Source organism: Silurus aristotelis (assembly GCF_946808225.1).
Source record: "Silurus aristotelis genome assembly, chromosome: 11".
Classification (NCBI taxonomy): Eukaryota; Metazoa; Chordata; class Actinopteri; order Siluriformes; family Siluridae; genus Silurus; species Silurus aristotelis.
The window spans coordinates 25435822-25462688 of NC_139584.1; the positions used below are offsets into that span (position 1 = coordinate 25435822).

A 26867-nucleotide genomic window follows, 5' to 3' on the forward strand; every position below is an offset into this window, starting at 1 on the left:
ACAAACTTCATAAGGCTTGGAGTCCCAGTGTTCCACAAACTGGGCTTTTTTTTTATCTTATATTCCCAGAGTTGCATTTGTAGAACTGACCAAATAAAAGACCAAACTAAAAACATGTCAAAGAGTTTTGTTAGCCATGCAAAGAAAAATAAAAACTTTGTCTTTTCAACACATCTTGCAAATCAGGGTAAAACAACTTTTGCTGAAACAAACAAACATAAATATAACCTAATTTGCATATACCAACACAGTAAAGATGTTTTCCAAAGTTGCATATTTTCATTGATCGCACTGTGTGATTCATAAATAATCATAAGGGAAAGGTGTTGCTTTACTTGCAAGTCTATTTATTTGACCTGCATCATTATAACAGTGACACAAACAAAGGAATAAAATGTTAATGAATAGCAGTTTGGGACACTGAAGTGTGCATTTTTAAGCATTTAAAAAAAGTTTGAGAAACCAAAATGAATCAGCCTTTTACTTCAACTTTTAGCAAATTCCCATCGAATTTTTAAACAAATGAAATGTTCGGTTTGTGACTTACGAGTTCACTTTACACAACAAGTTAAAAGTTGTGAATATTTAAATATTTTAGAATTTTTAAACAGATGAATATGGTGTGAAACATCTAACAATATGCAACCTACATTCATCTTCTACAAATTATTATCCTTAATGCATCCTATTCATTTTAAATAAGCAGTGTATTTCATATCTAGCTTCCATATCTATATATTTGGAAAACATTCTTTAAAAAAGTTGTGTTTAGGCCTCAGGTGCCTACTAGCAAAATATCCTGTAGCCATATGGGTAAGATTTTGGTCATATTATCATTTTTAATAATCTCAGTAAAATCCATCTAGAAGAAGGACAATACCCCAAAACCCTAATTATTTATACAATAATCTGTATGTGGGCCATGAGCCAAATAATACTAATACAAATTATGTGTGGAGCATGTTTGTTTATACACAATATAGACAAAAGTATTAGGGCACCATTATGACCCAAACCTGCTCAAGCAGACAAGACAATGCCCCTGTGCAGCTCCAGCTCCATGAACATTTGGCTTAGATATATTTTGGAATGAAAGATCTTGAATGGCCTACTAAGGAATTCTGACATCAACCCTACTGAACACCTTTGTGATAAATTGAAATGCTGACTGCACCTAAGGCCTCCTCATCTCACCTACATCAGTTCCTGACTTGTAGGTGAATGTGCACAAATCAACTAGTGGAACATCTTCTAAGAGGAGTGAAGGTTATAATAAGAGCAAATTTGGACTTAATGTGGAATTCATGAAGTACATATGAATCTTATTCTCAGGTGTCCCCAAACTTTTGTCCATAGAGTGCAGTTCACTCATTTTCATTGGTTATAATATGACTGACTGAAACATCTTTGTCTACACTACAAAAAGCTTTTTAACCAATTTTGTATTTGCTGTCATAAAGCCTTCGTTATTAAAAAAAATGTGTATTTTTTTCCACTAGATAGAACTTTGTGAATATGGAATGCGAATTTGGACTTATGGAAGGGATGGACATATCAACCAGGAGGTCTTTATTAAGGTATAGTTGACCAGTGAACCCTTTACTTTATGGATTCTTACAATAGAAAACTGTATATGGACTCATGAGTAGCTTTAATAATAATGCATTACATACTCATTCATGGAATAGTTGAATCATCCATATGGCAGCATGTTGCCTTAATTCAGTTCATTTTTGCACATCAAGCAAAATGAGCGACATTTGTGATCTCAGTGGTTGTGTTTCAGAAACTGACAGCTTCCTATCTCTTAGAACATCAGTCTTCTGAGTTGACATGGAATAGTGCTGAGGGAAAACATCCACTTAGCAGTAGCTCAAATAACCATTCGATGGGTGCTCAAAGAACAACACATTACAATCTCAATGAGCACGAAAAAGCAACTCAGAATGCACAACATGTTGAAAACAAAGGTGTTTTGGCAACAACAGCAGCAAGGTCTGTGTAATGCTGTCAAATAACCCTCCTGCTATTGCAACACCTTATGGTTTACAGAAATTGAAAAAGCTAGCATGGGGAGAACACAAGAGTATTGGCAGAAACATTGGCTAATGACACGCTGACTTCATTGTTGAGGTCGCAAACATAATGCACTACATTATATAAAGGATTATGTGCAAGATATTAAACCACCTTTAACATTTCTTTTTGTCTCTATTAATGTACGCAACTAGCAAACTAGCTCGCTACATACAGTGCACTGCCTTCATATTTTAGCTTTGTCAGATTCTTAAGGCAGGTCTGGAGAGGATTTTCTCAATGGGTTCACTAATGAATTTATGATTTGTCCACCCCTAAATGGAATGAGTGTTTTAGCTACAGAATAACCTCGAGCCCTATGTTATCTAGTTTCACTGTTCATGAGGTAACACACAAAAGCAGAAGTCTAAAATTTACTGCCTACATTTCTACTGCTACTGTTTTTTATTTATTGTGATTTTTTTTTTTTCATTATACAAGAATGAAGAGCAGCAATCATTAGATCATAAACGAACCAGAAACAATGGGATGCATTACCTTCTCAAATCACTTTAGGTTGTCCAAAACCAAAAAAACAATGAGACTAGCATTATGTGATCTGAAGATCCTTATATCTTACAAACATCTGTGATCAGAGTAAATATGATCCGAGTTCGATCCCAAAGCCCAAAAGATTGCAACATGAGCAATGACAAGATCACGTACAAATGGCATGCACAAGTTCTAAGACTCGTTCAATGATTATGGTGGGTTTTTTTTTTCTTTTTTACAGTATTTACAGACATGAGCATGCGATCCACTCTACAGCAATACACAACAAGCGAAATGAAAAGATTCTCAAATGCACGCACGTCTCATGAAAACAAATGATCATCTATGGTCACAGTAATTTATGCTGGAGAACCGATCATTTATACACTTACAATCACAATAAATATGAAGTGATCCGGTTAATGCTCAATGCATTTGTATGTACATTAATGGCATATCCACAACACAGATGAGCTGTAAATGACATAGCAATGAATAAGATACTTATTATGACTCTACGCGTATGAGTGAGTATGTTCATGTTCGCTGCAGTAAAGAATACACTAGGCTGGATGCAGATCCTTAAGTAAGTCTCGTGCGGTCCTGAGAACGCCGTTACACGTCTCGTATACGTGTGATCAAGGGTGATCGCAGTATGACCTCGCCTTTACGTCTTTTAGCCCTTGTGTTACCTTCTCCTCGATTTCCAAACCTCTTTAAATTAAGGTGTTTTTGAATAGTTTTTTTTTTCTTTTTTTCTTTAAATCTTTTTTGGACCTACTGAAATATTCTACTCCTGACTTCTAGAGCAAAATGGATTGAGTGTTTAAGACAGGGTGTTTACTCAGCATGGATGGGAGAGACATATTGCAGGAGTGGACAAATCATTTCCCAGGACAGCCAGAACAAGCATATTTTAGGTCTGGACTATTTGGGTTATTTATTGTATTTAAATAAAAGCCTCTATTCTTTTCTTTAGAATTATATTTGATGTGCAGCTTGTATGTCTTCATGTAATATGAAGCACAATAGCACACGTGTCGAATCCCTGACTGCAAAAAGATTCTCAGCAAGTAAAAACATCTTACAGTAGTCCCGTTTGTCTAGCATTTTCTTGTTATATGAAAGAAATAAACCATAAAATAATATTAAACTAATTATTAGATCATTCTTTTTTACTTCATATGAATGATTTATAAAAATTACCAAACAAACAAAACTATTTTAATACCAAAACGACTAGAAACTGGCTTAAAAATCTTATATTCAGTTTATTGTAATCTTATTAAAAAAATACAATAGTTGATTAAATTCAAGGTATTTCCACTTGCTAAGATGTTTTGCATGTCAGCCAGTCTGATGGTTCGTAGCTTTTATATTTAATGAATAAAGATACAAGCCAGGTACAAACCCAGCCAACAGATGCTTCATATGAGACACATGAAGTGCATCAGAGTAGCACAATAGGACCAAATTGACCCTCTTCCACATACATGAGCTCTGTTTGGGTAGTGTTGCTGTAAACTGACTGGAAAGAAAAATGCAATTCCATCTCGCTCACTCAGATGGCATGGCAAGTGATATTTGACATTTTTTAATTACTGACTTTGTCAAGGTTGTAGATATAATGTGTTACATTACACACTTTGTTAGATGAGAGTCAATATTATATGCAATGCAAAAACTGGCTTGCAATATATAATTACTTTATATCAGCCACCATGTTCCAGCCTAAGCAGTTATAAATGAATTGTTATTAATCAGGTATAATTGCCTGGTGAACAAATCTAAAGAATCTATGATTTGTCCATCCCTGTAGGTAGTCTGATTTAAGCATAATGTTTAGTGATCCATCTCAGAACTGATTCAACATCCTACATACACCCTAAAGGCATATTTTCTGGCGTTGACCTCTTGCAACCTGATATATAATTTGTCCTTTTACAAACACCCTCTCATTTCTCACCATGCAAAATATCTGCTCATGACATCACATATTCTGACTTTTTTTTTTTTTTCTTGTGCTATTCTTTATAAGAAATAAATCCACAGCGATATGTAATTGTCAGTATAAAATATTTCGTTTTCTTCCACTGCCTGGCCCGATTAAATATGTTTAAATAAGATGTTAGGTTTTTTTTTTTTTTGCTGAAAAATTGCAGTAAAAGTAAGATTGACATAAAAACGTATAAAATGTTTAAAAACAGATTCGAAATTTTTAGTACAGCTTTCTTGTCCTTACTACACATGAAATATTCAAGAGAGTCAAAATGCTGTAGCTTTAAGGAGCGAAGAAGGGAAGGTTTGTCTCAGGAGCCAAAAATTCCGCTATGAACGAAAGCTTATGATTATTACAGTAACATTAAAGAGAGAACTGAAAAGATTATCTGAGTTTGCTACAAAATTGTAACTTGATGCATATGAAATGTGCTAATTCATCCTAATATGTTTTTTTTTTACTCATAGCTACTGGTTTCAATGGAACATCAGATGAGTAGATAACAGGATACTGCCATGCTGAGATGAATTGAATGCATCTGCTCCAACAGATACACCGATCCAATACTGACTATCAGAATCAGACTGATATTGACCTGGAAATGTTTGAAATTTTATAATCTTTTTGTACATAACATTTGAAGCCTGCACAGGACCAGCTTGGTTGCCATGACTATATCAGTTAGAGCTTTCATTTGGAAAACAAGAACATTCTGTTCAAAACCTTCACATGACACCAATAAACTAAACTGAGATTAATCATTAATAACAAGCAAATCCATTTAAATAGTCCTCCAAAATCAACTTTGAATTTCCTGTTTTTTATCCTTTATTAAACAACATCCTGAAAAATATTACAGAACCTACCAATGCAGTGCTCTCAGTGCTTGGACTTTGAACATACCATTATTACCTTCCTGATTCTTATTTTCCAATAACAGCACGTCCCTATTCCTCATATACCACAGCAAGTCAATGATTACAATTTTTAATTTACAACGAAATTATTATTAATTTTTTTCATTTTTATGCTATACAGCATCTGTGAAACAAGCCACTTCCTGTTATCACTATGTTATAGCAGCTACAAAAAGTCGTTCCTTCAATAGCTTCGGTTTATTTTGCTTTCTTGAATTGAGCAAGTAAAAATATGAAGCTTGTCATGTAACTGCCAAACCCTCCACCTTGACGACACTTTAATTCTGACTGAAACAACAAGCTCAAATGTTCTCTAAATCTTAATTTTCTCATCATAGAAAACGAATACACTCCATTTTTAACCATTCACGTGGAACAACCGCCATAAATGCTTTTGTTAATAAATGACTTGTTACTGCAGAAACCTATTTGAACAAGATGAACTACTGCTGCTGTATACGGTATCTGACCAATCAGCTGTGAGAATTTAACAGCTCTGTGGGAGAACACTATCATGTACACTATCATGACCAGTAAAACTCTACTGGGTTTAGACAAGATCTACTGGGTTCAGATCTCAAACTATAATCTCAGCAATATCAGTTGTAAGGTGAGAGTTACAGCTCTGATATCAGTATTGGATTGAAAAATGAAGGAATTGGGTTGGTGCATCTCATCCTGAAGCTTCATACACACTGATTAGCTGCTTTTTTGCTACAAATCTATTGTATTCATTCAGTGCTACCACTAAAACTCAGCAACTCGCCTGGACAGCATTTGCAGTTCCTCTACTATACATAGCTTTGCGTACAGTTACAGTTGAGGGTGAATCCAGCCTGAAAAAAAAAAATAGCACAATGTATGAGAGCAAACCTTCCTTCCTGATCAGTCCATTCCCCTCCCTGTGTCCCAAAAGTTCATCCCTGCTGATGGAGGGCCTTGTAGCCGTATACCATTAGAGGTTTGGGTCAGTCTCCCCACAGACGCTCTGTCAGGATTTCGAATTTGTAGCAGAGCCAGCGGCGCAGTGGGCAATAGTACTCATAGTGGAACTGCTCGAACTCTGGCGTGTCTCGGATGTCCTGTAGGAAGGAAATGTCCAAGTCGGACTCCAGCAAGACCAGCAAAAGAACCAGTAGGAGAAGGAGTAGAATCGAAACAACAGCTATGAGCCGGGCAGCGCTGTGGAGGAACACCCGGATCTGTGGCGTGCCACTTGATTGGTTACACAGTGACTGACAGACGGCCTCTTCGGTCAGTTCTCGCTGCCGCTCAGCCCAAAGCTCCGCCTGCATTTCCGGATCAGCGTGGAGTTCCTTCAGTAAGCGGCCAGGGCTCTGGAACAGGAAGTCAACACCACCCTGCGTTTCCTCCACTGGTGTAGGCATTACACTTGTACATGGGCTGTATGCTGTATCTGAGATGGCGTGAGACCCGTCTTCATCCTCCTCCTCCTCCATCTCCAGCAAGCAACTCTCGTCATCCAGTTCAGTGCCAGGAATAGCTGTTTCTTCCGGTCCTGTCTCTTGGACATAAAACTCTGTCTCCTCTAGCTCAGGTTCTTCTGGCATCATGGATGGCTTCAGTGGGAACAAATGAACCGAGTCTTTCAAAGTCAGTAGACCTATAGAAGCACAAAAAAATATCAAAAGGATTTACTGTAATGGGGATGAATGCTTTCTTTTATTATACAATCTACCAAAACCCGAGACAAATCTGTACTCTAAGCTATGTAGTCACTAGAACATGGATGAGCACCTGACAAGAGAAAGGAAAGGGGGTCCTTGGTCAAGCGAAGCAATAATGGAATGACATGACAAAACAAGTAATTCATCAAAAATATCAAATTAATTATGTGTACACTGAGCGTACACATGTACATATAAAAATTTGTCAGATTATTTTTATCTGAAAGAGAACCGCAGACTGTGTGAGTGTTCGAGAGAACAGGGCTTTAGCTTGTACTTCAGCTTGTACTTTTGGGTAACTCCAGTGTAAAAATAGACCCAGCTGTCTGGCCAGTGTGGATTAAGACAAGTCTCCTGACTAAGTCATCAGTGACATCATCACCACTCCAATCTAGTTGTCTATAACACCCTATAGTGGAAAATAGAACGTAAATAGTACTGCTAATTAACACACTCAAATTATCCAAACATCTAAAATAAAAAAATAGCAGAAATACTGCTTTGTGTATATAATAACAATCAAGCAATAATTAAAAAATCATACTAAATTCTAGTATATCTTATGCATTATAGAGCTGAAAGAGCAAATGTAATATAAATCGAAGTAAATGGGGTCATTCTTATTGCAATGTTGCATTACACACCAGGCAAGATCGGAACACAAGAGAACCTGTCACCATGGCGACACAAACCAAGAGAGACATACACATATTTGAACCCCAGTAAGAGGAGGAGAGTCAGCAGTCTGTCGCTGATTGGTGTCATGGCAACAGCCAGAGTCAACAAAGACTAAATGTGTGTGGGCGACTTTCTGCAAGGATGTGCATGGGCCAGTAAAAAAAAGAAACAGATGTTGCACAGCCAGCTTTCAGTAAAGGTTGACATTGGCGTCATTCTTCTGCTTGTTTGCTATCATTTATGAAGTCTAAAGCCTGAGAGAATAATCAAACCTGTGCTAAGCACCAGGGAAACCAATAAAACTTCTCAAATTTATCAGTCTAAACCTCCAAACTTGCATGAGATATCCATTTTTGGATCCTATATAAAATATTTGAATAATGAGCAATATGCTTCCTTACCACTTCCGCCAATTCGTTCCCCATGGTCAAGTAGCCTGACATATACATCCCGACCTGTGTGATTGGCCATGCGCAGCTGCAGGTTATACTGTGTAGTGATCTTCACTTGGCAGCGCAAGGTGTCCATCCACTCTTGGGTTTTTAAAACCTCCTCCACAGCCACACTTTCCTCAAGGACTGTGTCATGAGCCTTCCTCAATTCCACACTGTTCTTATTTACATCCACACTGCCTTTCAAAGCCTCTTCTAGAGTCTGTATCTCTTTCACATCAATATTCTCCTTTACAAAATTGTCTTCACCTGTGTTTAGATCCACACTACATTTCAAAACATTGTCTTGAAACTTGGCCACATCCATGCAACCCTCTGAAACGTTGTGTTGAAACTTGTCCCTGTCCAAACCTCCCCCCAAAATATTGTCCACTTCGGCACCTCCCTTAAGAAACTTGACTTGAAAATTGTTCACCTCCATGCCACCTTCCAGGATCTTGTTTTCAATTTTGTCCATTTCCATGCCACCCTCTATAGGATTGCCTTGAACCTTGTCCATATTCAAACTAAAATGTAAAACCTTGTTCACCTCCATGCCACCATGCAGGACCTTGTCTTTAACTTTGCCCACATCCACATCATCCCCCTTGTCTTGAAACTTGTTTTTGTCAAATCCACCCTTCAGAATTATAGCTTAGACCTTGACAAAACCCATACTGCGATCCAAAACCTCATCTTGAATCTTGCCCACTTCATTACAGGACTCCAGAACCTCATGGTGAACTAGCAAGCTTTCAAGAACTTGATCTTTGCCCATGTATATGCTGTCCACCAGAAACTTGTCTTGCCCCTACCAGCACCCACACCTCTCTCTAGAACCTTGTCTGAGCAGTTCAGTCTTTTCTTGTTCCTCTCTAACTGCTGCTCCATTCTGATCCTTTTAAACCCTGAGAGTTTCTGTTGTACTCTGGTCATGTGTTATGCTGGCTACTCCAACTGGGTTTAGTGTGATTATATACATTCACACCCATTCTACTGAGTGACTGGCCTGACCCCTGCTTGCCACTGAATGGCTGAGATGTTAGCAGTAGACGGGGCATTAGAGACCGGATCATCCCAAATGCAGGATGGGCTATTTTTACAACATTATCCATGGCACATGGCAGTGCAAATCTCAGAGACTGATTACAGAGATGAGAAACGTTCCAAAGGATTGCTGTAAGACATTTGTATGCCCACAGACAGTAAGAGGCCATAGTAAAGGGGGAAAGCAAATTGTGGAGATGGAGGTAGAATGGGTCAAAACCTATAAATACAGCTATCAAGAGTTATAAAGGTCTCCTGCAAATACCATTTAAAATGATTAGATTATTGGTTGCAAATATTTTATTGAAGATACATAACAAGATAAGCTGACGCGAGCCATTATCCAGCAGGGCAGATGTAGAAGATGGATTCGAAAGCAAATGGGACGAGGACGTTCATTCATCATATGTACTGCTGAAGAAAAGTATTAAATAGAAACTTGTCTTAGTTTCTACATGACTTCCAACTATATACCATAAAGGATTTAAACTGTGGGGGTGGGAATGAAGTGAGAGGTGAAATAGAATACACCAAAAATAAATATTTACCAATCTATCTGCATTTTGCGTTGCAAGGGATGATGGGGTAAGTGAGCCTCTAAGGGAAAAGGTTAAACAAATATATATTTAATACTAAAATATGTATGTAAGTCCTGGTAAAGCAAAGACACTTTTTTTTAATGTAATTCATTTACTTGTTCACAAATTATATTCTTAATTACAGAATTAGAGTCCTGATGCATGCATTCTTTTTCTATTACAAAAAAAAAAAAAAGTCAGTGCATCCAGTTGAACTCGGTTTCCTTGCTGTTTTATTATACTATATGTTGCCAAAGTATACAGTTCTTCCTCTCTAAATTAAGCCAGCACTGGCTGTTTTATGTTCAACTGGCTCAATGTGAAGCAATTCTTTTACACTGGTATCTGTGTTGCAACAGCCTGCAGCGAATATGATCTAATATATCAAGCCCAGTAAGCTGCACACACTGCAGAGGCCTTAAGATCCCAGGACATCCCCCTGTGTCCTTTCTCTCTCTCACACTCACACACATACACAAATAAAGTGACATGGTAGGTCTTTGAAAGGCAGCTTGGATTAAACAGCCTATTTTGTAAAGGGACATAAATTCTTGGGAGGCACTGAGGATGTACTATGAAAGTTCAAACAGCACCATGGTCCTATAATAAAAAAGTGTTTTTCTCTATGTGTTTCCATGTGTGTGTTAGTGTATACTCTTAGCTTCTTTTTTCCCCACTTATGGCACAGCATGTTATCAACAGTAACATTACATTTTATCCATTTATAGTTGCACCATAGAAACAAGTTTTGCTCATAACAGGTGAACCTGGAGACAAATATTTCCTCACAGAAAACGTCATCATATAAATTACTTCATATCAATTTTTTGCATGAATTTCCAAATTTCAAAAAGATTTAAAATCAGTCAAGTGTCCATCATAAAGGTGCTTGAGAAAGTTATTGCTATGGAAATGATTATTCATCCTAATAGAATTAATAAACTAAAAATATTCAACAACTCACCAACATTGTGGTATAAATGGACATTACTATACACAACAGGAGCAGCAATGTTAACAAATGGCATTGAAGGGCAAAGTGAATAATGGCTTCATACCCAAAGTCTGGGCAGCAATCAGTATTTCTTGGTTTTGGCCCAAATGTATAGAATGTAAAGAAATATCTGACACTGTAGTCGCTATCTTGCAACTCAAATCCTTCTGCAACTTTTCTCGTGATCTCATAGTACGTTCACCTGTGTTTCTGCGTATGAGACATTCGTCTACAGTGCATGTTTCAGCAACTTTGCCGCGCCCTGAGAGAAACGACCGAGCTGAAGACTCGAGCTATGTTCAGGAACACGTGTGCTCATTTAGAAAAAGTGTGAACTCTGATGATTCTGCTGTGTGCTTCCACGTGTGCCAGGTCAAGCAGCTCTAAATTAGCATGTAGCTTAAAACTCCAGTGCACCCTTAGACACCGTGCAAGCCTGAACACGGCCCTATTAATCAGAGCTGACACCCTCTCTGTCCCTTCAGATAATCAGGTGCATATTTTTAACCCTCTGATTGGACTCTCCACAGAGAAAAGAACTTCAGCTGCTCAATTTCCACTGAGCCCCTGAGAACAGAGCATCTCCCACCTGTCAGCACTCTGCATGTGTGTGTGTGTGTGTGTGTGTGTGTGTGTGTGTGTGTGTGTGTGTGTGTGTGTGTGTGTGTGTGTGAGCATTACCGCTATCAGTTGAGGCCTCCCTGTATTCTCTGTTTGAGCTGAGCGCTGGCAGCAGAGGCTCCATGTTCATTATGAGGTGCTTATGGCTGAGTGAGGTAAAACTTCTGCTCTGACCCAATTGGCACCTGTGGCAAAATAATCAGAGCAGCAGACAACAGAGAGGGAAAAAACGGTTAGGTCAGACACAAGTTTTCTTTTGAGAAGATTCCAAGACGAACCCCTTTACGTTAAAATATCGAAAGTAGTCCTGAGAAATGCCATATTTTAGAGTTAAAACAAAAGGGACACAAAAGAATGAAATCAAAAGGTGCTTAAAGTCTATAGACTTTGTGATTACATGTGATCCTACATGATTCTTTCCTTATCAAGGTCCCTACAACACTAATTGGTGTAACAAAAACGCTAGAATAAACTCTATTGAATTTGTCTGCATTTGCAATTTTCTATATATTACATGAGCCTGCATTTACACACGATTGGCTTTTCATATTATTTTTATATAATTATTATATCATATTTAATATTATATTTAAGACCGTCACATGTTCAGAATTAACTCAGATTTATAGCCCATGTGTCTCAAGGAAATCTTTTACAATTTAATTTCCAATCAAATCAAGTCACTTAATCACAAAAGACATTAATCATATAGCTTATGGTGATTTTTTTGGGGTGAAGTAGATATAATCGCTGACCTGTGAACAGCTGGGGGTTCCCTCTGGATCTTTAAACTGGCTTCAATCGCCTCTTTAGCAACACGGCCGCTGCCAAATGAAGCCTTACGTCATTTACTTATATGCAATATTATTGTTAATATTACTGTATATTCAGATCAAATTAGAAACAAAGCGAATGTACAATAAATACATTTTGAGACTTTCCCATTTAACTGAATGCTTTAAAGAGGCTTTAGATTTTTACCTGTAACGAAATCTTGTCCCTTTGAAAAATATATTGCTGCTGGATACAGTCTTGATCTGACTAGATTTTGCACATCTGCACAAAAAGGGGTTGAAAGTATAAAAAAAACCCATAATAACCTGAGATATTTTGAAAGCTCTAATATAAGAAAGCAGATATACTGTGTATTTCACTGAAATGACATAGAAAAGTTCTGCATTTACATTTTAAACTTGCCTAGGCATTGTGTGTGTGTGTGTGTGTGTGTGTGTGTGTGTGTGTGTGTGTGTGTGTGTGTGTGTGTGTGTGTGGTCCCTGCTGCGGTGATAAGGGTCGTTCCTGTTGTGCACAGTGAGGCATGTTCTCTGTTCCTCTCAATGGCTTCTTAATTAAAGAGCTTTCATCAGAAATTTGATTCTGCTTATGCTTAGATTATGGGGCCACCTGTGTCTGTCTGTGCCTGTGCCTGTATCTGTGTGGTGTGTGTATTTGTGTGTGCTCTCACTTGTAAAATGCCTGATTTTCGACGCCACATTTCCATAGGTGTTTACAGGCTGCTGGTGTGGAGGTGTGGAATGTCAAAACCAGTTTCTTCTGCAAAAAAGAAAAACCATGACAAAAGTTAATCATCTGCAAGTTAGTTAAAGCGAGAGCAGAAAGGGAGGGGGTGGGATTAAAGGAAGGAAATAAGGACAAGAGAAGGGGAGAATGATTTAGGCATGAGATGGAGGGAGGTCAACAAAGAACACGATAATGAAATCTGATTAGAGTTGAACAAAATGCTGACCCCAAACCCTCTGTCAAACACACACACAAAGAGAGAAAGAGAAATGAAGGTCTTAAGTTTTATTTACTGGAATCCCAGTGGCATTATAGGAAGAAAAAGAAGAATGTGAAAGTGGGAATCAATACTGCAGTACAAAGCGGAGCGCACTCTTTCAATAAGAAGTGTTACATGTGACTGTGCAGTTCCCTAATGCAAGAAATATCAATTAACTCTACTCTATAAATGCAATTATACATGCCAATTCATGTCAATCATTCTGATATTAAATCTGGCTAACTTTTATTTTCAAAATTGATACCCAATTCTTTACACCCAATTTAGTCAACAGCAACGGCAATTCAGATGAAAGCCAGGCCTCAGATGAACCCACGATCATCTGGATTTCAACTGGCAATCTTCCAACGAGATTAACACTGGTGAGTGCTGATTTTGGCACACAAGTTGTAGATACTAATAAAAAACAAGATAAAATGCTTTCATGACTTTCACAGGCTTGTAGCTCCAATGTAAAACTGAAGAAGACGCAAAATATTTGAGCCGTAAAATAAACTACATGGTATTTGGGTTTAACAGAAATACCCTACAATTTGTTCTAAGAAAGAAAAATGTAAAAGTTGTACAGCTGATTTACTGATTATTTTCCTTCTATTTTCTCAGTTAGCCATAAATTCTTTCAATTAAAGGACCATATATATATATATATATATATATATATATATATATATATATATATATATATATATATATATATATATATATATATATATATTTTTTTTTTATGCATTTATCAAATTTCTTTTTTTTTTTATCAATTTATAGTTGCTATTAGAGTTGTAAAGAAAATACAGTGTTGAAAACTCCATTAAAAAATACAAATAAAAAAAATAAATAAATATTTTAAACGTTTTAAATTTTTTCCTTTGTGGAGCATTCAATGCACAAGTCTCTGTAAATGATATCATACTATAGAGACAATATTGTATTAGAAAAGCTAATGCAATACTTTGCATTACTTTGCAATTGGAACTACTGTCAAAACAGCTTTTATCTAAAATGAAATCAACCCCTTCTGACCAATCAGATTCAAGAATTCCCCAGTGCTGTGGTATTTCTTGTATTAACAGCATGCTTTGCTGTTGAATTGCTTTTTTATCTAGTAGCACACACGTTGTTTCTAACTGTTGATTTCGAGAAAACGCTGACCTAGTGCAAAATGTCATTCATTGCATCACGGAACAAACTGTATGATATAAAATGCATCTCCAATCCTGTATTCCTGACAGCTTTGCTTTGATGTGCTGGTTTGAGGGAATACTTGCAGCTCAAGCACCACACACACACACACACACACACACACACACACACACGCTTGATATTAAGGTTACACTTAAGTGATCGCATGTCAGTAATTTAATTGAATTACATTCCACACCGTTTCAGAGTGAAACTCTAGAGGGGCCAGAGGGTCTCTACAAAGCTAAATATCCAAGCTAGAGTATGCATTAGACTAATGAAGGTGCATTAGACTGGCTCTGATGCACGTGCATTAAAGAAACATGAAATGTAAATACAACGTGAAATTCCACACTTAGTTTAGAAGTAACTCGCTTTTCACAAATGCAATCAGCATTTTTAGGGGGCCAAGCACTCAGACTTGTTGAGCAATCACAGAAAATCAGAAGGGCGTTTAAAGTCTTTTTGGACACATATTTGGACACATGTTTCGACCCAAAATTCACCCAATGGTTGTACAAATGTATAAATGTATAGATGTTAAACTTTATTTTCATTGAAAAATCATCCCTTTAGCATGAGAGCTTTACACACTCTTGGTATCTGGACAGTTCGTTTTTTCCAAACATTCAGCTGAAATACTTTGCCATGCCGCTTGTAAAACTTGCCAAACTTGACTGTGTGAACCACTTTATCCCAATGCAGTTCAATAGGATTTAGATGTGGTGACTGGGCAGGCCATTCCATGAAAGAGAACATTCCAGCTGACTGTACAGTAAAGTTAATTGCAATTATCTGCAGGCCAGACAGAATCTACCCATTCAATCAGTGGAACCACCGTCTATCTGGTAGGTGTAGCTGATATGTGACATTTAATACGTCTTGTTTTTGTTTTTTTTTTATTTAAAAAATGTCAGAGACCATAAAGGAAAACTCCATGACAGGAGGTAAATATCTCAGCCTGCACTTTGCTGACACTAACTTGTGGTCATAAGCTTCCATTTGTTATCCATAATGAATGAATGACTAAATCTTTATAGAGGTAGAATGTACATGGCTTATTGCTGGATGGGGAGTATATATGCGGTATATCACTTATGCTGCACATACGTTTAAATGCTGATTTGAACAGCTGTTAACATATTGCACTGACTGCATTGTATAATATATTATAGGCTGTTGAAAAATGATGTATATTTTGGTTATAGTGTATATGTTAGGCTGAACAAGGGTAAATATATGCATTGGTCTGGGAATGTGTGCCAGGCTGGTAGGAGGGAAATATATGTGCTGCATCACAGCAAGGTTGAACATGTGCTCTGGAGGAGGTGAAAAAAATGAACTGTCAAGAGAATTTGTTCCATTAGGCTCATGTTGTGTAATATGAGACGGAGGATTGATTCACCACTGTCTAAGCATCAGAATGAAGCTGGAAAGAAATCAATACAGGCTCACAGGCCGCTCTGCATGCAGCCCTGAGAGAGCGGTATCTCTGCCAGGAACTGGCTTTACCAAGGTACATTTGGGTTAACTTGGGATACGTCCAGTAGCCAGAGGAGACAATGATTCATTATAAGTCACAACATCTAATCACTGAAGAAAGTAGAGGGGAAAACCCGAGCACTGTAGACCGCCCTGGAATTGTTATGACTGACTGCCAAATGTACATCTCTCCAAACTGATCCATCAGTCGTTACTATCAAGATCACTAGATAACACCAGGGAGCTAAATAATGCTAGGTAGTAGAGTATAAGTATCATGTATGGCAACTGAATGAGTATTGTGCTAGTTAGACAAACTGTCTAAACATCTGTTATTAGATCTAGATTCTAGAAATCTTTTGTACACTTTTCTAGCCACAAGTTTCAGAATCTAAACAAATCTAAAACAATTTTAACAACCGTAACATAATGTGCTTTTTTGATGTAAGTTATAATCACTGGACTGGAAGATGTATATGAATTCTTTGCATTACATTCTGAAGCTCCTATTAGACAAAAAGCTCTCACCATATCAAATATATGTTTTGTTAATGAACATTAAAAATACAAATAATATTTTTAAAATTCTGTTTCATTAGGCTTTGATCATGTCAATGTCCTTATTACTACAGCTGTTTACTATAGAAACATTGACATGTTAGGATAAGGATTTAGGTTTTAGTCAGCACAACTGTTCAAGCCTAATGCTGAATAGACCTTCACAGAGATGTCACTGCTTTCTGACCAATCAGAATTGAGAAATGAATCTGGTATAAAGGTTAGCAGTGTATGAAAGCAGTTGATGGGAAGTAAATTAGATGCCCTACATGTTTTCCGATGGGGGTCTCTGGATTTCACCTGAAATGTTTGTGTCTTCTTGTAAAAGTAGATGATTCTTGGCAATATGAAGAAAAGTACCAGGTACAGGTAACTAGAAGTCTGGCTAGGCCAAAGCGGCCACATTTACCTCCTGTATATATCATCCTATAAATACGGCCTCGTACTGACACAGCACATATATTTGCTGCATACATGTCAAGTCAAGTCAAGTTTATTTCTATAGCGCTATTCACAACAGACATTGTCTCAAGCAGCTTTACAGAATTTAGGAGTTAAGGTAAACGATGTGTATTTATCCCTCATGAGCAGCCTGTGCGACTGTGGCAAGAAAAAACTCTCTTAAATGTTATTGGACACATGAGTTATGGGTACATAAGTTTACAGACAGCCATTTTTGTCTAGTGTTCTGGTAACTCACAGAACAACATGACCAATTTCCCTCTCTTGCAGCACCATTTCTATTTCTATTTTGTTGCTCCGAAGCATCCTTAATCTTATGTCAATTATTTTTTTCAAAGCCAAAATTACTGTCTCTATGATTCAAAACATTGCTATTTTGGTAGTGCTTCCAGCAATCTATCAGTTTGAACCGACAGCCTCAACTGTTATAACTTACGGTGGATTCTGCTTAAGCTGGAGTTCTGACTGCTCAAGATCACATGACACAGATCGGATTTAAGAGCTGATAGGAGCCGGATAGGAGCAATCACACAAGGCAATCTTATAAGACAGATATTTTTCTTTGGAATAGCATGTTTAGAGTGAACACAAATGAATAAAAATGATAGTATAAAATATAATAAGCAGGCACAACATAATGAAACCAAATCGGTTGTGCCTTGGGATGAAGTGACCAGCGTTCAATTAGGAAACTGCTGAGTTTGCTATGTAACATCTCCAGCACATCAGTCATTATGTAAAACAAATTAATTGTTCTGTAGTGTACGAGATAATATACAAGATTTTTCGATCAGAAGATTTTTGCAAAACTTGCATGTATATTCAATGCATATTCGCGATGGAGATGGGACAACCACTAAAGAATTTTGGGTAATGCAAGTGGTACGTTGTTCAAAGGGGTGCAGTCAATGCTGGTGTCTATAAAACTAAAAATCCACATGTATACAGTTTCTACAACAACTGGCTTGACCTTATTGTTTCAACAAAAGTATTGGGACACCTGACTTTCTCAGCCATGTGTGGTTGCCTGCTATAGAGCTTTGAATTTAAACACCTTTGAGATGAATTTCGAACACTGACTGCATTCCAGACTCCCTCACCTTGTATCAGTACCTGACTTACAAACACCCATGTATCTGAATGAGTACAAATCTCCACAAGCACAAAACCTTCCCAGAAGTGTGGAGGTTATAATAACAGAAACCGGGGGCTAAATGTGGAATGAGATGTTCAAAAAGCACATGCGAATCTTAAGGTCAGCTTTCCACAAACGTTTGTCCATATAGTGTATATCTTTCCATGTGATTAATACAAATGCTACCACAGCATTGTCTCAGATCTGTTGGTTTATCATGTGTTGATTAATTTCCTTAAAAAAAAGCATGGTTTTGACAGTAGAACCTGTTGCAATACAATTTCCAGATATTAATCAACGTGTTCTAGGAAGCACTGTACTGGTGGCAATTTATCTATTGGCATAATTTAGTCATGTTCGAAGCTTATCCAGATGTTTGTAAATGAGGAATTTAGTTTTGTCATAAATACTTAGTTGATTATACAATAAAAGCATAAAACATAAAACGTTTTATCCAATTACCCTTGTGTTATACAATAAAATGTGTGGTTAATTCAGAAAAAGGTCATTAAGATATGTAGGGTTTGCTATTCCTTGTTCTTCATTAAAAGATTTCATTAGATAAAGTTTACATGTAGCTTTTAATTAGGGCGTTAATAAAAACTTGCTAGGGTAGATAAGTTGGCTGTTAAAACATGAATGATCCCAAACAATTTAGTCTTAGCTCTTTATTAGTTCCTGATTAGTCCATGCTTTCATTTACCATTAGTTCATGATGCAGTAACTATTAATTAAATCAGATCCTAAGACATGACGAATCATGTAGTGTTACTGATACATCGCACAGGTTATGCTTTGTTGGACAGAATTACTAAGTTCTGTTTAAAAATCAAGCATGTTTGCAGAGTAAGAGGGGAAAGTAAAGATGTATGAAAGCGGTATGATGTGTATTACAGATGTTCATGACGTGCATTTACTTACCAGCGATGATAAAAACACACACAGAGAAAAGAAGACAGAAGCGTGTGTAAAACTGGATATTAAGCATCAAAACACAAACAGGACGATGAGCATGACAAGCTGAATCATTTCATACACAGAAAGCAATTTTTCAATTTTTTTTCCAATGACATGCATGAGATGATACAATGAGTCGCTTGATTTTATTTCGCAGAGGTCTGCAGAAAAATGGTAATATTCACAAAAGTAATAAACACGAATATTTTGTACATAGTACAACTGTGACAGGGATCTTACCTCTCTCTGTATACCAATCACGTAAAAAGTTTTCCCTTCGAACTTAAATCTGCTGACATCCGGCCTGCCGAAGAGGAAAAGATCACAGTGTTTAGTGCATTGAAATATTATTGAAACATCATCCGTGCAAGGTTAGTAATTGTACAGTATCTCACAAAAGTGAGTACACCCCTCACATTTCAGCAAACATTTTATTATATCTTTTAAAGAGACAATACTATAAAAATTTAACTTGGCTACATTTTAGAATTAGTCAATGTGCAGCTTGTTCAACAGTACAGATTTACTGCCCTTTGAAATAACTCAACATACAGCCATTATTGTCAAAATAGCTGGCAACAAAAGTGAGTACACCCTAAGCGATGTGTAAACAGCTGTGTTTCGTGCAAGGCCACATGTCCTATACATAATGTTTATGTTTTTCTCTGCTTGACAGGACCATGAAAATGTGTGTATCTTGTAATAAAGCAGTTAAAATGTGGTGCTTTGAGTGCAATTCTCTCACTGACCACTGGATGTTCAACATGGCACCTCATGGAAAAGACTCTCTGAGGATTTAAGAATTAGAATTGTTGCTCTCCACAAAGATGGCCAAGACTATAAGAAGTTCGATAACACCCTGAAACTGAGTTACAGTACAGTGGCCAGGGTCATACACCGGTTTTTCAAGATGGGATAATGGTGTCCAGCATGTGTTGCGACGCCCTGGTGAGGAGTATTAAGAAAATTGTGTCTTGCCTTCAGTCAAGCATGTTGGTGGTAGCATCATGGTCTGGGGCTGCATGAGTGCTGCTGGAACTGGGGAGCTGCAGTTCATTGAGTAAAAACATGGACTCCAATGTGTACTGTGACATTCTGAAGCAAAAAATTATGCCCTCTCTTCAGAAACTGGGGTAAACTTCCTCAGCAACTGCCTTGCTGAGGAAGCTGAAGGTGAATGTGATGGAGTGGCCGAATATGTCTCCAGACCTGAACCCTATTAGGCACCTGTGGGGCATCCTCATGTGGAAGATGGAAAAGTGTGATGTGTCTAACATCCAGCAGCTCCGTGATGCCATTATGGAGGAGTGGAAGAGGATCCCAGCAACAACCTGTGCAGCTCTGGTGAATTCCACACCCAGAAGTATTAAGGCAGTGCTAGAAAACAATGGTGCTCACACAAAATACTGACACTTTGGACACAGTTTTGACATGTTCACTTAGGGTGTACTCACTTTTGTTGCCAGTTACTTAGACAATAATGGTCTGTTGAGTTATTTCAAGGACAGTACATCTATACTACTATACAAGCTGCACATTGACTACATTAAAATATATCCAAGATTTATTTCTATAGTATTGTATATATTAAAATGTTTGCTGAAATGTGAGAGGTACCACTTTTGTGAGATACTGTATTTGCTGCATTATGGATAAAATTGAAGAGTGTTCACCTTTCTACATAACAGCCTGCATTTCTACATGTTAACATCCTGCATATTTACATACATAACTTCCAAATGCCATAATATAAATTATTAGATGATTTACTACTGGTAAAGTGAAACAAAATGGGCAGAGAGATTCAAGTATAGCAAAAACTTACAAAGAGGCAGAATAAAGTTAAAAATGTGAAGAAGTAATGTTACGAAAAAGCTTGTACCATTTTAGCAAGTGGATCCTCTTGTTACCCTGGAAAACAACAAAGCCCCGAGCAGTGAATCCCAGAAATGCTGTTGCTCCGGTGAAGTCCTAAAAAAAAAGAGGAATGAACATAAGGTCAAGGAAAGATTTAATTCCTGTTAGAAGCAAGTGAATTTTGTAAGACAGTCTAACAAAAGAAACAGAAATACAAAGAATGAAGTTAGAAATACAGTTAGAAATGGAGAGTGAAATTAGTGATTTGCACTGCCCTCAAAATAGACAATTTCAACACTTTACCTTTGTAAATACTGACATGACATTTAAAAGTTGCCTGTTATTAATTCTGAATACAACCATCTGGATGTTAACTCACCATTGAAGAAAAGGTGTGAACTATAAAGGTGTGAACTATATACAAATCATTACACTGTACATAAAGTAATCAGTGATTAATGTAATCCATGTTTGATAACCTGGAAACATTGAGATATAGTACAGAATATGATGGAGATGGTACCTTGCAGGGATGAGGGTCTACGCCATATGTGTCCAAAGTGTGTGCTCTCTGGAGTAGGTTCAGCTCAGCCAGGGCTGTACACTGACCTCTAGGAAGTGGCAAAGACAACAAACTTAATCTGTTGTTAATCTGGTTGATATTAACATGAACACTGTGTCTCCCAATCAGAGATTGTATGAGTAGGAACACACATCTGCTTAAAATATGAATGGGCTCTTTCCATGGGGCATTTCAGTGCTCTGGCTTAATCGTTACTCAAATAAATAGAAGTCTGGTCTTACATAACTAAAAATAACTATCTGGAAGAGTTGCCAGCAAGTGGACAAACTTTAGTGTAAGAGCTTTTGCTCCCAATACTGTATTTTTAAACATCGACTTTTTATTAATGTTCCCCCTTAGTTAGAGTTGCCTTCTTTAGGGCTGTTTAAATACTGTATTACATCAAGTGTGCTAGTAGACCCCTGGAAAGCAGGATCGTGTCAACTTCAGGAGCAGAACCTTGCTCTCTGGAGAAGAACAAGTTGTTGACATTCTACTTAGCATGTGAGCTAGTTAGATTTACTAGTTGGTATCCTCTGTGCATTGTGAGTGGGAGCAGAATGTGAGTTTTTGCAGCCTGTTGGTGCAGTAAGCCTGCTTCCACATATGTTTTCTTTTGTCAGAAAAAGAAATGTTGTCTTTGACACATTTCCATCATGTATGATTTGATTCACAAAACCATAATGGACAAGTTTTTGCTACAAAATGTAGTTTTTCTATTCACTACACAAAAAATCATTTGGATGGAAGCATTTTTATTGTGTTTACTGCCAAGAGTTATCACAACTTCAGTCAAGGTTATATATAGCACATAAACCGTTTGTCTGTGTGGTTGTTTTTTAGCATTAGCTAAACAAAGACACTGTAATAAATTAATAAATAAGATAGGGCAGACTATTTCACTCTCTGTTTGGTTGGTAACTTGGTGTTAGCTTGGTTCTTGACCACATAATAAGCCATGTCTATAAGAATACCACATTGTTCACAAAGCTTAAAAGCTAGCTGGCATGCTAACTGTTAGCTATTTAACTTTGCTGACATGTTGAAATTTAAAAGCCCTTTAAAACAGGATTTGCATAAACGCTAACGTAAAGCCCATTGTATAGATAAGAATACAGAATTAATGTACGTTTTTTCCCACATTAGCTGGTAAGATAGCTAATAATAAATTAAATGAATGACTAACTGGCATTTTACAGAAATCTTAAAAAATTTATTTTGCAAAAAAAAAATATAGATATATATTTTTTTTAACATTAACCTGTAAATCTACACAAATAAAGTATTGACACTTTAAACTAAACTAAACTAATCTATAAACAACATGCTAACATTTTTGTGCTTTACTTTTGTGCTAAAAAGGGCATCACCTCAACTCGTTCTGATGGATCTCCATGATCTTGCGCTCCAGTTTGAGGCTCTGTTTGGGAAACAGTTTGAAGTCACTGATGTAGTCGGCAGGGTGCTCATCTTCATCGTAGTCCCCGATTTCAGCTATAAGGCAACGGGTACATCATTTAGAAAACTTGACCAAAACACTGATCAAGGGAATTTTCTACAACATGAACACATGTCTGACTGACTTCTCTATAGCAGAGATGCCCAAATTAGTGCCCATGAGCCAAAGTTAGCCCGTGGTGACCTTTGATTTGGCCCAGCATACATGAGAAAATAAAAAAAAAATGGGGGGGGGGAATACCATTTGGATAAGCATAAAAAAAGTAAGAATCAGCTTCCTGTCCCTCATTAGTGATCACTAAATATCTGTATTAGGCATTCAACTGTATTGTACAATAAATTGGATTGTTTCTGATTGTAATATGACTTGTGAAGTTTAACTGAACTAGAACTTTGAAAACAAAACTACAAAACTTTTATTTATTTATTCTTAAGTATTATAAAATCATAAATAAAAGGAACCATTGCTACTTTTATTTGAATATAATGTTTGGTGTAATACAATATTTACTTTTGGCCCACGGCCCTCAATGAAGTGGTCCTTCATAGGAAAGTGCCTGGGAACCTCTGCAACTTGGGTAAAGTTTTTAGAAGCTAATTAGTACAGAGAGATTGATTTAAAACAATCTCAGCCTTTAGAAATCTCTGTGTTGCTCTGCTGTACAGGAAGAGGAGATTTGATAATGTCGGACATGACTCACAAACCTCAGTAATGGCTTTGTAAATGTCACGCTGTGATGTTCTTATTACTGAGCAGTTTTAAAAGGAGGACACTTCATATTTTACCAAAGAATATTAACATTATGGGGCCTTTTAGACTTTATGCTTTTAGACTTTATCCTTTTTCAAGTGGCCAGATAATATTTATTTAGGCATTATTTATCAAGGATTGTTTCTGAAAATCTAGCTAGTTAACATAAGATTTAGCTGGTTTGTAATATTTACATTTACTATTATTTTACAGTATTACAGATGATATGTTCTTTATGATGGCATTACATGAAAGCTAAATCCTGTAATTTACACTAAGGCCACTCTTGCTCTTTTTAGCTAGTTTTTAGGGTTGTCTTTGAAAGCTGCAACTAGCCAGCTAGCATAAAGTGTAATTTGAAGTCTGCTTTTTATGCTAACCTCTTACAACGTAGCTGGTATGTGAATGCTGAATAGAATGACAATTGTACAAAGCGCAGTTTGAAATATATTGCAGAAGAAGTTTGACACAAAAGTAATAACTTATCAATCAAACAAATTTAAAAGTAAAAAACAAAAAAACAAAAAACAAAGCAACCTAGATAGTGGTTTAACATGAGGTAACTCATGAGTTATGAGATTATGAGATATTTGATCCTCATGATCTTTAACTTCATTTCATTAATCAATTTAGATAAAGCACCTTACCTGAAATAAAGTGCCTCAGATTTTTGAGGAAAATATGGTAAAAAATAAATAAAAGTAAAAAAATTAATACAATTTAATATTATGCACAAATAAATATATTAAAAAGCAATTTGCAGCCAATTTTGAAAAAGAAAATGCTTGAAGCTACAAAGATGTCCTGTGGGAAGTACTTTTCTCTTATTTTTTATTTATTGCTTGGCTTCTGAGCTATAACTCTAATAATTGTGATGGCTCAGGGTATTACCCTGCACTATACAAGCTCCGAGATATGCGGCGTCGGCAAGCGGACACAGGAGCCGGCCGTGGTACAGGTCCCTCTTCAGCTGCAGGTACAACAGGTATCTGAGTGAGACAGAAATAAAAGAAAAACACGTGAGAGGTTCGCTGTTTCAACAGAACGAAACACAGATGTGTGATTCAGAGCGTAGTCACACTGGCTGCCATTTGTGAACAAAGAGTCCGGGTCTACCATAAAGAGGCGTTACCATGAGAACTCTACCCCGGGAAACGGTTACCATGGAGACATGCCTTCGGACTAAAGGAGAAAACATCTGCAGCATTGATTATGTCGCATGGCACATTAGGGAGACCTGGAGAGTGCGGACAGTCTTTAAAAACTCTTCAAGCACCCATGTTAGGATGAGAGGTCCAGCAGAAGAGAATCCAACCTTTCCTTCATTTTAGCTCTTGATTTTTCCACCACAAAATAGCTTTGACATTTTTTCTGCACAGGAGATCCCTGAATATAAAGTTTTTAATAAGTTTGTAGTTATGAACTTAAACACACCAATTTATACTAATTAGTTTGTACTACACAATTATATATAAAAAGAGATAAAAGAATGTCACAGCGATTAAAATGTTTTATTTTGCTCTTAAAGCTAGAATTACTTAATTCCTTTGCACCGGCGGCTGACCTGCTTTAAGAGCCACGGCCAAAAGTTATATGCCATGTAGGTACATACAAATAATTATTTATGTATAATATACAAACTATATATGTATATAATCTGTCACATATACAACCATACACAGTGCGAATTGCAGTGAAATGCATTAAATGAATGACCTGTGACATATATAAATAAAAAAATATGAATGGAATAAAACTTAAAAGTGGAATAGAAATAAAGTAGAATAAAAACTGAATTATAAAATAAATGCTATGTTCCCACCTCAAAGTTCTTATTTTTCTTCCATAAAATCATGGCCTGAATTATTTATTCCTCACAAGCCACTGCAAATTTCTTTGTTCGTAGCTGCACGTGATATAAAACATAAATACAAATATATAAATAATGTATATTAAAAAGCCACAGGGATGCAAACTTTCACACTCAACTCGTTATACACTTTTCAAACTAATGTTTTTGTGGTTTCTTTGCTTTTCAAAGACAGTCCCACATTAAATATTTAAAAGAAGATATGAAAGTTGGTGTTCGTGTCTCCAGGGTTTTAAACGGGAAACTTTGCACATCAGCATCTCTTCAACAGGTTGCACACTCACCCATACTCACACCAGTAGTGGACAGTAGCGGAGTAAATGTAATTCGTTACTGTATTTAAGTCATTTTTTCGTTTAGCTGTACTTTACTTAAGTATTTCAGTTCGGAGAGACATTTACTTTAACTTCACAAAATTTCAAAGTCAAATATACTTACATTTTACTCAACTACATTTCAAAAAATGTGATTTCCATCTTATTTATTAATGGATAAAAAATTTACTGGTCAAGCGCGCAGCAAGTCACCAACCAGTGTAGAGCATGTGCTCTGTTTTAAACTTGTTTTAATTGACGCTTGGAAGTGGTGGATTTAGGCAGAGCCGACATGTGCATCTTCCCGGGGGTGCAAATGTAAGCTGATCATTGTTTTGTTTTTTGTTTTTTTCCTACTGTTAATTTGCACAGTCGCGTCAACTATTAAATCATGTCGCGATCAATGAACCTGGTCGGGACTTGGAGTGTGCACCCACCGCCCGGAGAAGTTCCCTCACTCATTCACTCAGAAAGGAGAGGTGGGGTATCAGTAAGGAGAGCTAAATGCAAATTTAAATTATGGATGACAAAAAAAGCCTTAATCCCTCAGGAGCCCAATTTAGAAAAAAGAAGAAATAAGTATGAGGGAAACATAAAAAAGATAAAGGTGTGTATGCAGCTCTATTACATCTCGTTATGAGGATAGTGAAGGCTAATACATTTAATGAAATAGGCTTATAACTGTATAGCACTTAGGTTATGCTGTGTTGCCTGCTGTGCTTTTACGCATAGAGCAACAATATTTATTTTAGCTTGCATAACATTATAATTTATATTATGTAGTTTATCATAATGTGTGTAGAAAGAAAACAGTTACAGCCTAAAGAGTCTAGTTGAATTTTAGTTAAACCTGCACTTATTAATTTGGTTACCTTTAATTGAGGTGATGTCAGAAAGGTTTTCTGTGATTCTACTGAAAAGGTCCTGATCTGAGTTCAGTAATGGGAATCTCCAGTGCAG

At 36.8% G+C, this 26867-nt stretch overlaps 2 protein-coding genes across 3 annotated transcripts in view; one reads left to right on the forward strand and one right to left on the reverse strand.

The window, feature by feature from the left end:
• Positions 1–3537: 3537 nt before the first annotated feature.
• frmd3 (FERM domain containing 3) overlaps positions 3538–26867 on the reverse strand; it is a 41396-nt gene continuing 18066 nt past the window's right edge. Inside the window, exons 5-14 of one of the 2 annotated variants that reach the window (XM_083553974.1) lie at positions 24615–24712; positions 22885–23008; positions 21476–21563; positions 20978–21066; positions 19336–19399; positions 12987–13075; positions 12503–12577; positions 12277–12345; positions 11582–11706; positions 3538–7108 (exon numbers count right to left, since the gene is read on the reverse strand). In XM_083553974.1, the coding sequence (XP_083410100.1) occupies positions 6453–7108; positions 11582–11706; positions 12277–12345; positions 12503–12577; positions 12987–13075; positions 19336–19399; positions 20978–21066; positions 21476–21563; positions 22885–23008; positions 24615–24712 (1477 nt within the window). In that variant the 3' untranslated portion in view covers positions 3538–6452. The remainder of the gene's footprint in view (positions 7109–11581; positions 11707–12276; positions 12346–12502; positions 12578–12986; positions 13076–19335; positions 19400–20977; positions 21067–21475; positions 21564–22884; positions 23009–24614; positions 24713–26867) is intronic. The other variant, XM_083553975.1, reaches the window with a different exon arrangement.
• The window catches only part of naa35 (N-alpha-acetyltransferase 35, NatC auxiliary subunit), a 162691-nt gene continuing 145771 nt past the window's right edge, over positions 9948–26867 (forward strand). Inside the window, exon 1 of the mRNA XM_083553965.1 lies at positions 9948–9954. The gene's annotated coding sequence lies outside the window, so the exon portion shown is untranslated. The remainder of the gene's footprint in view (positions 9955–26867) is intronic.